Source organism: Apostichopus japonicus, chromosome 14, assembly GCF_037975245.1.
Source record: "Apostichopus japonicus isolate 1M-3 chromosome 14, ASM3797524v1, whole genome shotgun sequence".
Classification (NCBI taxonomy): Eukaryota; Metazoa; Echinodermata; class Holothuroidea; order Aspidochirotida; family Stichopodidae; genus Apostichopus; species Apostichopus japonicus.
Genome location: NC_092574.1, coordinates 17,506,535 through 17,521,004, shown reverse-complemented (window position 1 = coordinate 17,521,004; position 14,470 = coordinate 17,506,535). Strand labels below are relative to the sequence as shown.

The window sequence follows — 14,470 nt, the reverse complement described above, 5'->3', positions numbered from 1 at the left end:
GAACCTTAATATCCTGGCTGTGGTCAGCCTGGTGCTAATGTTGTAAACATGCATTATAAAGTAAAACAGAGTAAATCATTGTATTCATTTAATAAATATTAATGTTAATTGTCATCCACAATCTCCACCACCAACCTTTTTTTTCTTTTTTTTTAATTAAGATTCATTAAAGATCAAAGAAAATTCGAAGAAAAATTCAATAAACAGAGTAAAGGTGTACACTACTTGGTTTCCTGAACTGAAAGCACATAAAATTGACAATTGCACCAATTCTGTCAGCTATAGAATTATGAATAATTATTAATATCATCGTTGTGTCAACAAGCTTACTCTTCTAATGTTGTTTGGACTTCATCTTACAAATTTCACTAAACTTAAACGATAGTATTTATGCTTTTTCCTGGAGCCTCTTACATACTTTCCGGCACACCGACCATATATCAAGTCATAATATTATCCTCACCAAAATGACAACAACCAAAAAGCCAAACAGCATTTTGCGTTTCTTCAACAGTTATAGCAAACCTTACCGAAGATCACTCAGGAGCACCCTTCTAGATTCAGCTTAGAGAGCGAGAAAAATGAAAAGCAAAAAGGGCAATAGTTTTGTTACTAGGATGCTTTTTAAAACTTGCATCCACCGGACGCAACATCTGAAAAATGTTTTGTGTCTGCTCAGAAAAACATGCGTTCTAACAGTGCTCCACGAAAACATGCACTTTAATATACCTCCACTGGAACACACCATCAAAGTATTACCATAACTAGTAGTTCTAATGACCCGACATAAATGCCCTTTTCCATTACTGCATGTCATAACTTTTTAGGCAATGAAGATTAAAATACACCACCTACTTGGCTAAATTTGAAGTTCGGTTTCTTCTAAGGAAAAAAAAAAATTAATTCAATTAATAATTGTGTTTTGTTATGCTTTGTATAGGCCTAGTTATTAGTGTGTGTACTTGGTTTTTTTTTTCCTCAACCAAAAACTTGCGTGCAGTGGGTGCAAGCAGTTTGAAGATTTTGCATCCCTGGCTAAAACCTTGCCTCCCGAATGCAGAATCCTGCGTTCCTAATAAAGCTGTGGTAATTCAAATCTCAACCCTTTCATTATAATAGTCTAAACCACATGGCAAAAAAAACCAAGCTAGAAAAACTGTGTTGTTATGGGACTCTTAGTATGGAATAACATAAAGAATTTTTTCAAAACTAATTTTTAAACTCAAACAGGTGCTTTTAGTGAGTATGAGAAACATTGTACTTTACCAATGTAAGCTTGTATATACACATTCATGTGTCAGTCCATATAAGCTGTAGTCCCAGGACGGGGCCTTCCAAGATGTGGAAAGGGCTAAAAGAAGGCTACATACACTGATTTCAAACAAAACCTCCACTGTCAGTTTTTCAACTAAATTGTTAACTTGTGACACCTGTAATGATACCAAGGCCTAAATAAATAAATGTGAGGTATTTAAGTTTTTACGGCTAGCTGGTGTCTGAACTATACTTAACGAGGTTGTGAAGGCTTCAATCCCTTTGTGCAAAGAGAGCGATAAGGAGATAGAGAGTGGCAGTTATTATAAGAAGGTGAGGCCTCCCAAAGTGGAATGAACCTGCAGGAGCCATGCCTTGCACCGCTCGAACAGGTCTTTCACTCTGACCATGCATGGACAGGGAATGGACAGGGCTACAAGAAGACTACAAACACTGGTCACAAACAAAACTACATCGTCAGTGTTTTAACTAAATTCTAAACTTGTGACACCAGCAATGATACCAAAACCTATAAGCATGACTGCAAATTTGATCATTCGATCACCTCTGGCCTTCAATTCTTGGGGCAGTATTTCGATGAATGTGACAAAGATGAACGTTCCCGTTGCCAGTCCCTGTAGGACACCGTTCACCAGTAACATGGTGACGCTCTCCGCATTCTCCTGCGACGTGATGGGTATGCCGACCGCGATGCCGATGGGCGACGTGAAACTGAAGACGATGAATGTCAGGTATTTAAGTTTACGGCTAGCCGGTGTCTGGACTATGCTCAACGAGATTGTGAAGGCTTCGATCCCTTTGTGCAATGAGAGAGCGATGAGGAGATCGAGAGTGGCGGTCCTGGTGAGCTGTAGCCCCAGGGCTAGGCCTTCCAAGACTGAATGAATGGAAAGGGCTACAAGAAGGATACAAGCATTTAAAATTGTGAGAGCTTTCTGTCCTCTGGACTTGCCACCCGATATTGCTGGCTTTTCTGAGTCCACATCCATCATTTCAGCTTCTTCCTCCTTCAGGGATGGAGAGCTGCTTGCCACTGTTCGGACTGGTGTGTGGGTATCCATGTGGCCGTGAGCATGATGGACGACAGCCAGACTCGAGTTCCCCGAAGACGAGCCTAGTTTCTCTTCAAATGCTAGCAAAACTTGTTCCACCATGACAATTAGAAAAAACCCAGCAGAGGCAATAAGTTCAGCCCAAGGGTACTCTGAAACACCATGTTCAGGGTCCTTAGCCTTCAGTGCATCTGTGAGCAGGACACGTACCGACGGCAAAAGATGAACTAACGCTATGCCCAGGAACACCCCGCCCGAGAAGGAGTTCATTATGCTGACCACACGCCTAATGCGTCTGTTCCTTCTGATGGTGCGCGGTGTGTTGAGTTCCACATCTCGGACCAGGTACAGGGGTATGGCGCCACCTATCAGAGAGATTAAGAGGAGTAAAAACAACGACAGCACCTTTATTTTGATGGTACTTTGGTAGCCTGGATGCCCTGTAGGTTCGACTTTAAATGAATCCTCCATCTTGATTCAAAGTAGTTGAAATTCTGAAAATGAACAAAAACAAAGTAATAAATTATTGCTACTAAAACTGCAAAATAATATTCAAGCACAATCTGTAAATCTGATGACAAGAAAACACAAAAGTTAGCTCATTTCACCCTGCAAATAGAAATTTGGTATATTTTGTTAATATACCATGGACATATATATATATAGATGAGATGCACAGCGTTCTATGGCTTGCTGATTTACAGTGCACAGAAAGTATTAATACACTGAAGGTGTATGATAGAACAGCTTGATAGTTTGAAGAGCACAGGACCTGTTACCGTACCCACTGGTTGGAGATTTTTACACAATTACAATAAGGCAGGCTGTTGTGTCATTCTCACATATTTAGACTCCGCAGACCTTAGTTACGATTTTTAAACAAATGGCAGACTCTGATGGTCGGGGCATTATGGCATGTGATCCCAGCAACCTTTACCATCTCTTATTCTGTTTGATTCAAAGACGTATAGCAGGGAAGATATACAGAGACCATGGTATTATATTAAGAGATATTTAAGAAACTTCAAATTGCTGCACAAAATAGGAATACTTCAAAGTATATTCCAGACTGTGTGATAACAATAGTACAGAACTACTGTACTACACTATATAGCATTCATTCATGTACATGAATGCGTGTACGTGTGTGTGTGTATATGTGCATGTACACATATGTATGTACATGAATGCTATATATAGTATTTACAGTATATATAGTGGATGTACATACAGTAGAATGAGCCCTGGACTACTATAACTTAAAGTAGGGCAGTATTTTTTCTAAGATTTTAACACTTGCATCCATAGAACGCAACATCCTAAAAATTGTTTGCGTCCACACCGAAAGACTTGCATCCTCTGCAGTCCTCTGTGAAAAACAAGCACTTTGAAATACCTTTACAGGAACACACAATACTTAGTTATTATGAAACCTGACATCACATTGGCTTGTGCGCAACAGAAGCATGTAGTGATACAGTATTCCTATAACGTGCATGTACAAAATCAAACGATGAAACCATTGACTAATATACAATAACAAAGTGACTGTCAAATTGCGAAGCGGGAAATTTTGCAGTGATTAAATAAGATCGCATTCCATCATACAAGTTCTATGATACCCTTTAAGTGAAGGTTTATCAGCATGTAAATGATAAACTTGATTTGACATCCAACGTTTCATTGCCCAGGACACTTTTTTCCCAGTGTTGTCTTCATAGCAATTGTGCAAAGAGCAAATGAAATCAATTTCAACCCTTTGTTTCAGACTTCAAGTGGAACAAATGACATTGTTAATACTTTGTTAGAGAATTCTATTACAGTATACTGTAGTAAATAGAACAGCATCGAAAGAGTTATTCACATAGGTCTGTTTCCAAAAGAGAATTGTTGATAATAACATCAATTCTAAATATATTATCTTCTAGATGCATATTTATGTAAGCATTTACCACATTCCTTTATCTGGAAATTTATTTATTTTTTTTAAAAATTTACGCATCTAAAATTCCTTGAAAATTGTCTTGCTCACAATGAGCTTCATCTTTATGGGGTTATAGTTCTTGACATTGATCAAAATTCAACAGAAAGAAACAGCTTGAATTTCAGCAAAGATTGTTTTTCACAGAAGATACATCCCCTAACACAGATCTGCTCTACATACAGTACAATGTTCTTCAAAAGTGCAACCAAGTTGTTTTTAACGAGCTTCATTCTGTTATCTTAAACTATAAAGTACAATACACTATATATATATCAGGGGCGTATCCAGGATTTTGTAACCCGGGGGGCGCGAATTACTATCTAAGCGGAGCGCCACCATCGGTTGGCGCGCAGCGTACAAGAAAATTTCTGGTTTTAATACCCGCCAGATCACCGGAAATGGCACTTCTCAGGCTTGAAAATGACCAACCAGATGTACACTTTTGCCTGAGAACCAAGTATTTCCAAATAGTTTTTTTTCCCCCATCCATAACCTTTTTGAGGATTGTCACCAGTCACACATCATGTTCGACCTCATCATATTTCCTTTGGATCATTGCTTTTGTAGGTGATTCTACGTTGCGGCCCACAATACCCGACAGCCCCACTTTTCAAGGTTTTCAGCCCATTATTTGTTCAGAATTTGAAAATTCACATTTCTCGTGAATAAACTCACTTCAAAACATACCCACAATGTTGCAACAAATGTCATCTATGGACAACCAATATACAAAAACCTCCTTCACCCCTTACAGACCGGTCAAAATCACACAAGTAGATGGAAATATGATGAATAATGTTGGTAAGGAAATTTTCGAAAATTCAGACACAGTTAATTTATTGGTGTACAAATATTAAATCCTTTTATAACGGCTATGATAAAACTGGTTGAAGAAAATGAAAAAAATACCAGATATTTCCGAAAGCGAACACTACACACATAGGCGTAGGAGGCGGGGGGGGGGGGGGAATAGTTTAAAAAATATCTCCTTGATAATTAAAATTAAGTTCTAAGCTTGGCCGACTAATTCGCCATTACTAATGTAAAAGATAATTTGACATAATTGGACCTCCATGATTTTTCTCCATCTACATAAGACATTTTGTTGTTTACATTAGCATCCCGCGGTATATTGCGCAATTTCCACGTACTAGGTTAGGTTATATTTTTCGGCCAAGTCGTTACATCCCCCCCAACTCAAATTGGGTTCCTATGACTACACACATCGACAGTTTTGAAGCTGTTCATCCTGGAACCTCCATTTTGATGCTCACTGAAATGATGTGATATCTGCTGTTTGCTTTACAAATACGAACAGGCGTGTAGCGAATAATTTGCCAAGGGAGGGGCGAAGCCTGTAGGCAAACTATCTGAGCGTAGCGCCACCACTAGTTGGCGCGAAGCGTACAAGAAAATTTTGGCCGAAAATGCCTCCCAGATCGCTGGATATGACACTTCCCATGCCTTGTTAGTTGCATCTAAGCATTTTCTATTTTGAAATCACTAGCGATATCATAAAAATATGCTCGGAGGGGGGGGGGGGCGGTCGCCCCTTCCCGAAATGCGTCATGTTCCCGACGACTCGTTCGAGACCAGCCACAGTTGGTTTCATAGCACAATTGTTTAAGGCGTCCATACACACACACGTTATGATTGACCATTTATAGTATATATATAGATACATTAGTGAGAGAGGAAAAATGGAAACGTCAAAAATAGAGTTGTCGGTGTAAGGGTTAGGGTGAGGCGCACGCCCCTTCCGAAATCTTCGATCCGTCACATGCTACCCGACCATGTGCATATCATAGGGATCAGAGCTGTAATGATGACACTCTTCCTATTTCTCTTCCCGGTGTCTTGACGTTTTTCTTTTACTCCCTCCTTTTCTCCCTTTTTTCGTCTTTTTCTTTTCCCTTTTTTCCTCCCCTTCTTTCCCTCTTTTTTCTCCTCTTTTTTTTCTCTCCTCTTTTTCTTACCCGGGGGCACGCGCCCCCAACGCCCCCCCCCCTGGATACGCGCCTGTATATAGCAAGATAACGAAGATCATATTATTAAAGCTAGGTATCAGATAACACAGATTTGCAGTTAACTAAGTACTTTAGATCACGGTGGTAACTTAATCCATGGTATATTGGTCTTCTGCTGGTAGGCATTTGCAAAACCCCACTATTTATTTAACATATATACATAATTACTATACCATGTAAAAATTTACAATATGATATAATATTATCACAATATGGGCGATTACCTTTGGGTGTACTTATAATTATTTTTTCTTGGGGGGGGATGGGATGGGCTTGTAAGAATGAATACCCACCCCCTTCCCATTACAGTTTATGCCACAATAAGTCCAATGAAAGGGGACAATTGTTGATTTAATACCCCAATCTCCTTTGGCCATACTGTACTCTTTAACTTAAAAAAAATGGAGTTGTAGATACTAGTAAGCCAGGTACTATTAAATCATTTCTTGTTTCTGTGTAATAACTTTGTTTCAAAGTGAGCTTCAAAACTGAGCAGAATTCATCGGACTGTAAATGGTTTCTCAATGACAATGCAGATCTATTCAGTTCAGGGAATTGGAACAAGTATCGATAAATACATAAATACATCGATAAAAGAGCAGATTATTACTGTACAATAGTTCACAATTGATTAAGTCAAACATATAAATTGCAAAATTACATACGGTTTTGACTTTGTACCCTTTTTGCCTTTAAACTGACAAAATCAAATATGAAAATAAAAGTCATTGCAAATCATTGATGTCCAGCGAAATATAACTTTTCAGACCTGCCAGAAATGTCTTTCACAATAATAAGGGGATTAAAATTTTCCTTCCCACAAAATAGGGAGATTTAGCATAAAACATGGGCACTTGGGCAAATCACAACTAAAACATGATGAAGAGAAAACTTTAAAAAACTTGTACCATAGAAACATTTTTGGGCTATTTACAATTAATTGTCATGCTTACCTGGACACAGCAGAACACAATGGCATAGGCATTTATACAAAATTCTTCCCCAAAATTTGAATTTTCTCCAAGTTTAGAGCTACCACAGGCTTAAAACATACATTGTGCACTGCCCGTTTCTGATCACAATAAAGACAACATTTTAGAAATCAAATTTTGCAGGTAGATTGCTACATGAAAATGGGAGAGCGTTAAATTCCCTAAGATTTTAAGAGAATGCCAGTAAAGCCAGGTGAGTTGGGGTCCGATACTTGCCTTGATTCACAAATTTGCATTTAACAATTTGGGCTCCATCGAGAAATTCTAAAGAATAAATCAAGGCAGCCTCCAGAATTTTTAACTCCAGTGTTTATGACCAGACAAATTTATTTGAAGATTTCATGACAGGTATCATTATTCCATTGTGTAGTAATTAAAATTCATGTTCATAATGTTTGTGGTCTTCTGTGACAAATAATAAAATTTGGCTCTGGCCTACAGTAGCTGCATACATTCCACATTCATAATGTCCCGGGTTCAAGTTACTCCAAGATTATCATGTATGCCGTCCAGTTACAGAGTTGTTGACAATTGACAATTCATAATCATGGACGTTAAATATGAATCTAAGAGACTGAGTTCGGTCAGCTTGCGGCTTTGATAAGTCAATGATGGCTTCTTTGCGAGTTCCTGCTTGCAGGAGGATCTAAAATACATAATAAATACATACATACAATTATATCATTAGGACTGGATAGTTTATATGATTTGTTTGTGCACGTATCAGTTCTGCGAAGACCTAGTCTAGAATGTATTTGCTTTAAATTAAATAGAACTGTTAATACTTACAAATCCTCGAGCAGAATTTAACTACAAATGCCGTAATATAATTAAGTACAAATTTTGAAAGGTACTGCTAAGAAGAACTTCGGCTACATTGCTTCTGTGGAAAACAATCAAATGTAGCTCTCAATTGTACTGTAGTGCTTACACTTATGGTTACGTCAAGACAACAAAATAACTTCAAGTTGGCAATGGGTACCTGTGTTGTACACTGATCTACACTAACAGTGGTGTTGTACAAGTACTCCCAATGATTTGTTAACATCAGAGAAGCTAGATGGATCACTGTTATATTTAACGCATGCAAGAATGCGACAGATGTAGCCTTGATCTATCTTATATTTCAAAGCCATCATCCAATCTCTTTTATCGGTAACATTCTGTCCTTTCATACAAAGATATTTGATGTTCATCTTATCACTGATAATATTAGAAATATGATCGCAATTGTTTATACATTAAAGGAAAACGAAAATCTTCATGGCCGCCATTTTAAACATAAAGCTGCGCTTTATTACATAATGTCAGGTGTCTAGTACTCTCGACATTATAACATATCTTTGTTAAGGGGCTGCGTGTTCACGTGTTTACGTGTAAATTGTCAACGTGTAGCTTATGACGGAAGCTTATACAGACCATTTCCATGGTTGAAACTGCATTTAGGTGATACGAAGTTTTTTTTATCAGAATTCATTGCTTAACTTTATTTCTTGGATTCAAGAGTTCTGTATTGTACACATATTTTTTTAAATGTTTGCAAGTTCGAAAGCCTAAAATGATGTTTGAAATGGGATATATGTATTGTTCTATATAATATCATGCTGAATATATAAACTGACCTGTGACTGATGAAGTTTAAGTTTATGTTGCTGCTATTAAATGTTATTTAATAATCATTGAAGGTATGAGTTTAGAAATTTGAAATAAGTCACAACTGTACCGTATCTGTTAAATATTTTGTCTATTTTGGTGTATTATTTTGAAGTAGTTGAACGGAGTGGAAAAAAACGTAGATCAATCTTCGTATATGCCACGGCTGTTGTTTCTACAATTACCTCGTAGGAAACCAAATATAAGTACACGAAGATTAAACACCGCGAACGAGCCTACTTGTTAAGGTTTACTGAACCGCACTGACAAATACAAGGAAGGGGTAGATCGAGGGACGGCCCTAGCTTCTCGAGTTTTGTTTTTCTGTTTGGCAAATATAATTTTGCTCATAATAAGCTGTTTTTGTGAGTGGATAAATTTAATTGGCACGTTTCGTGGCTCGCTGGATTTCTTAACCTTTTCACAATCTTATCTTATGCGCCGCTATTTCGGTATCAAGTTTCAGTACTATCGATATGTAGCTATATAGTTTTCTGCAACTCCCTCTCACGGTCACTAGTAAACCTGATATACGTGCACCCGGCCTGCACACTAACCATGTAGAGGCTACATCTTAAATAGTCTCTGTGTCCTGTAGGCAGGCATGACCTTACTAATACACAATTTTGTGCCAATTCGGCATAAAGTCCTGCCAGTGCAACAATCAATAAAAATCTACGTCGAACAACGGCCCGGGAGTACCACACGGATCGAGGGCCCGTACTCCAAATGTCTGTTATCCCCTTCCCACACCAAAGCAAAAATGGCCAAAAAAAAATCTTTTAAAACTTAGCTAATTTCTGCCTACCACCTCCCCTAGCATAGGACCCCCTCCCCCTACTACAACAGAGGTCTAGCTTTGTCCCGGCCTTAGTTGACATCATATCATTTATGTGTTCTTAACCCACATACCATCCATTAACCGAACTTTCAAATTAGGTTATTTTCAAACTCAATGCTTACTTACATCAATTTGCGCTGAATTAGTGCTGCTTCTCGAGGAGTGGCTTCCGGCTATTAAACCTGTCAACTGGTTCGCCTTTCAAATAGTATATCGATATGTATATATGCAGTTAATTTAAATTAGTACCAGTTACTGGTATACTTTTGGTAATCCACTCTTGACCAATCCGGTGTTAATAATGATAAGACTAATGATTGAATCATACGGTATCTTCTTGGTTCCATGGTATAAACAAATATTAAATATATGTATACCGTACTTCTTTCCTCGGAGAATTATTATTTTATTGTCAATTTTTCTTATTTTTTTACTTTAAAATTATAAGTTCTTAGTATTACTTCGGATCCAACCACCTCCATCCCCACCCCGCACCCACCTGTCTTGCTACGAAAAGAGAAAAAAGGCAAGAATGACATTGAAAATACATTTATTGGCCTTAATGTCACAGTTAAATTGTTCATGTCAAAGTTGTTATAATCTATATACGGTTCTTATTATAATTGGTTATAATATTAACGTTTCGTTTTTTATTTTCTGTCTCTAAAACTATATATTTCAATATATTTCAGTATCTACAATTGTATATTTTTTGCCTTATTCTTTGGTACAGAAATTCCTTTCTTTACCCCCCCCCCCCCCTCCCCCCTACTTTCACTAAGCATTGTATCGACCGGAGGCGTAATAGAAAAAATAGATTATTATGCTTATATTAACGCATGACATCAGGTAAAGAATATGTTGGCACACTAAAGTGATAATTACCCCTTCAAAGCCACGGTTGTATGCAATGACCGCAAATGAACTAAAAAGATTCCGCATGAGATTTGCAACGTACATCCCACGCACGGTTCTTGTTTTTCTGACTTACTTATAACTGTATATCATACTATGGGCGGCCATGAACGCAAAAACATATTATAAAAATAAATTACAGCAAAAATAAATTTTCTCCATTAAAAATAAATGTACTGTATTAAAAAATATTTATTCCATCCCCAAAAAAATTCTTCAAGGACAATTTTATCCATCAAAAAATTGATTTACTCCATCAAAATAAATTTACTAAATCACATCAAAATAAATTTACTACATCACATCAAAAATTAGTTTACTCCATCAAGAACAAATTTTCATCATCAAAAATAAGTTGACTATGTCGACACCCAGTTTACCCCTCACGTATAAAATCTACCCCGTCCGATATAAATTCATCCCGCATCCCGTCCTTACAAAAAACTTACCCCAGGAAATAAATCCCGTCCAAAATAAATATCTCCCGTCCAAAATAAATTTCTCCTGTCCAAAATAAGTTCACCACTGACCTCCAATTGAATAGACCACCAGCGATATTAGCGTTGTCAAACGTCCTGTTAGTGCATAGAAAATGGCAACATCTCGTCTTTGATCTTCAACTTATATAGCTAGCAAAATGTATTCGCTAGTATAAACGAACGTTTAATGTTTGTTCTGCAACAGTTTGAAAACTACATAACTGACCGTGGATCAGATTTTATACTAGTATAATACCGTTTAGATAGTTTATGGCCGAGATACTGCGAATACGAGGCAATACTCCCTGACGGTGTCCTTCAAAGCATAATTGAAGCAAATCGTCTATTTTCTATGGGTATTACTGCAAGTGAGAGAGATTTGAGTAACTCATTCTCATCACCAATCTGTCGGACAGGTTTGCCGGGAAGACCACCTTATTAAAAGTGAACAAAAACTGGAGTTTTTACAGGTTTAGGCTGGTGCCTAAAGATATCATGCTCACCAGTGATGCAAGGTTTATCACATACACACATCCCAACACTACAATGATAATGATTCACTGTGCTTTCTGCCATCCAGTAATCATAAAATATATGCTTACGTTGCCTCTTGCAACCACCACCACTCACTCTCCCGAATGCATGACCTGTGAATTAAGTACAAGTAAACCCCTATTTGATCAATTTAATAGAATAAAATTGTGCTTTCCTGCAATTAAAGAAATTTGGACCATATTTTGGGTGTGTCATTCAAGAACTCCATGGGATCTATGATGTCACTATCATATTTCTAGGTTATATAGATAAAATTTTGCACAAACAATCAGTCTTTTACGGAAGCTGAAAAGTGCCATCAACATTAGAAAAACTTTGCCCCATAAGTTGACATTTTTCAGTAAACTGTTTATTAGATAACAAGATAATATCTTATCAAAACTCAGAGAAATGTTAAATTGCTCAGTTACTTTAACTGAGCAATTGAACAATTTTCTGCAAAATGTTTAATTTGCAACTTAACATATCTCGTCAATTCAACATTTTTCTGCAAAATGTTCAATTGTTCACTTCATTCCATCTGAGCAATTGAACAATTTTGGCACATTTAAGCTTCCGTAGTCTTTGGAGTGTAGGGGACGTATAAAGGACACAACAAAAGTAAAGTAAGATTTCCTGAAAAATATTTCTATTTAAGAGAGTTCCAAAACTATGAAATATTCAGCTATAGGTGAACAAGATACAGCAGTGTATACTTGTGTAAGTACTACTTGTACAAGTAATACTTGTGTATATTTAAATGAAGAATCTCACAAAGAGGAAGATTGAGTAACTCTGTCAAGAAAGCTTCCATGCATCCAATTATACTCCTCCAACAAACAAAGCATGTTATTATATCCCTATTATTTCCGCCAGAGTGCTAATAACACACTTTCTGAATTTTTAGACTGAATTTGACCATATTTGAAAATCGGGCGAATGTGGGGCCAATACAACATACCTTTAAGCTTACTGAAATGTTTGAAATGAAATAAATAACTGTAGGCATGTGTCTAAAAAGTTGATATGTCCATGTTTCCTGTCTCTGCATGCGCCAGCTTAGTATTGAAGCTTTTTTACTCCATTTTGTGGTTGTTTTTATTTATTGTTTGTCATTTTTTTATTTCATGTGTCTATTGATTGGCTTATTGCCTAACTTGAACGTTAGGCCTTTAAAATCTACAAATTTGAAGTTTTCAAACATTTGCTTTCTACGTCTAACCTATGACCGCAAAGATAATAAAAATACAAAGGCCAATTTTGTTTAGGAATAGGCAATACTCACTCTTGCTCCTCCGCGCTGAAAGGCCCAATGCGTGGTGTCTGATTTGCAGATATGGCCAGGGCTGGTCTTGAAAATTGAGTGGCTGGCTGGTCTGCAAAATGTGTTAGACCTACCACTGGTACTAGGGCAAGCAGGCCCAGTACTATAGTACTTGGCATGTCACTGTCTGTCTGTGTTTGACCGGCGCTAGGCCCAACGACGAAACTATGCACGGCTACTGGTCGGGGCAAATCCTGGTTGCTAACAAGAACCCTGTGCACGATGTCAATAGCAGGCTGTAAGTGGGACATTAACAGCTGGCAATAATCTTGCACAGTCTGTTGTGAATTTGATCCATCCATGTTGCCGATTCGCAGCCCTAAGACCCAACATGCAAATTCTTACTTCATTATTAAAATACGAATGTGGTACGCACATTGTCGGACGTCGGAAATCGGGTGTGTACCGCGCAGAAAATGTACATTTCACAGCGCAGTGACAGCTTCGTTTCTCAGAACGGAAGCTCATCTGTGGTTAAGCATTCGCCTATACTAACCGACAAATTTCATTGGATAGAAGTTGAAGATGAAAGACGAGATGCAGCTATTTTGTATACACCCACATTTTCATTACCTGTATCAGCCAACTTTTCTTTGCCAAATGGGCTGGGACGATCCTTACTATGAGCGATTCGTTCCTGTGAAATACATGTATGTGTGTGATCAGGGGCGTAGTAAGGAATTTGCCAAGGGAGGGGCGAAGTCCGTAGAGAAACTATGTAAGCGTATCGCCACTATGAGTTGGCGCGAAGCGCACAAGAAAATGTTGGACGAAAATGCTCCCAGATCGCTGGAAATGACACTTCCCAGGCCTTGTAAGTTGCATCTAAGCATTTTTTATTTTGAAATTACTGGCGATATCATAAAAAATATATATATGCTCAAGGGGGGGCGGTTGCCCCCCTCGTCCCCCCCCCCTTGGCTACGCGCCTGTGTGTGATGCATTCCTGCTGTGGTCGTGCCGGCCTCATGTGAAGCGTATGTATAACCGGAAATATAACAGCCATAGCATTGCCTATTTTTATGTAGGGAGACTCGATAGTATCGCGCGCAGAGTCTACATTACCTGTTGCCGCCACTCGCCTTAGAAAACAAAAATGACGTGCTGGACATCGCTGGCAAATAGCCAAGTCTGTGGTCATTCAACTGGAGGTCAGTCGTGAATTTATTTTTGACGTAGGAATTAATGAAATTTATTTTTGACGGTATCTATTTCCGGTGTAATTTTTTTGTTAGGACGGGATGCAGGATGAGTTTATATACGGGGTGCATTTAAAGCAGCATTTTGCGTTTTGTCACCGTTATCCACTTTTTGACAAGTCCATCGAGTTTTTTACGTATATCAATCACAAAACAGCAAACTAAGATATAAGCCAAGTTTTTTTCCCTGCCAAA

General features: G+C 38.0%; 1 protein-coding gene across 1 annotated transcript; it reads right to left on the bottom strand.

The window, feature by feature from the left end:
- Window positions 1-546: 546 nt before the first annotated feature.
- LOC139979669 (zinc transporter ZIP1-like) lies at window positions 547-8,311 on the bottom strand. Its single transcript, XM_071990684.1, has 2 exons — window positions 8,120-8,311; window positions 547-2,821 (listed from the first exon to the last, which is right to left on the bottom strand). Exon 2 carries the CDS (start codon window positions 2,796-2,798, stop codon window positions 1,740-1,742), a length of 1,059 nt encoding a protein of 352 aa, XP_071846785.1. The 5' UTR covers window positions 2,799-2,821; window positions 8,120-8,311; the 3' UTR covers window positions 547-1,739.
- Between the last annotated feature and the right edge of the window lie 6,159 nt (window positions 8,312-14,470).

Coding starts and splice junctions, on each gene's coding strand:
- LOC139979669 (XM_071990684.1), bottom strand. CDS start 2,798: ATGGAGGATTCATTTAAAGTCGAACCTACAGGGCATCCAGGCTACCAA.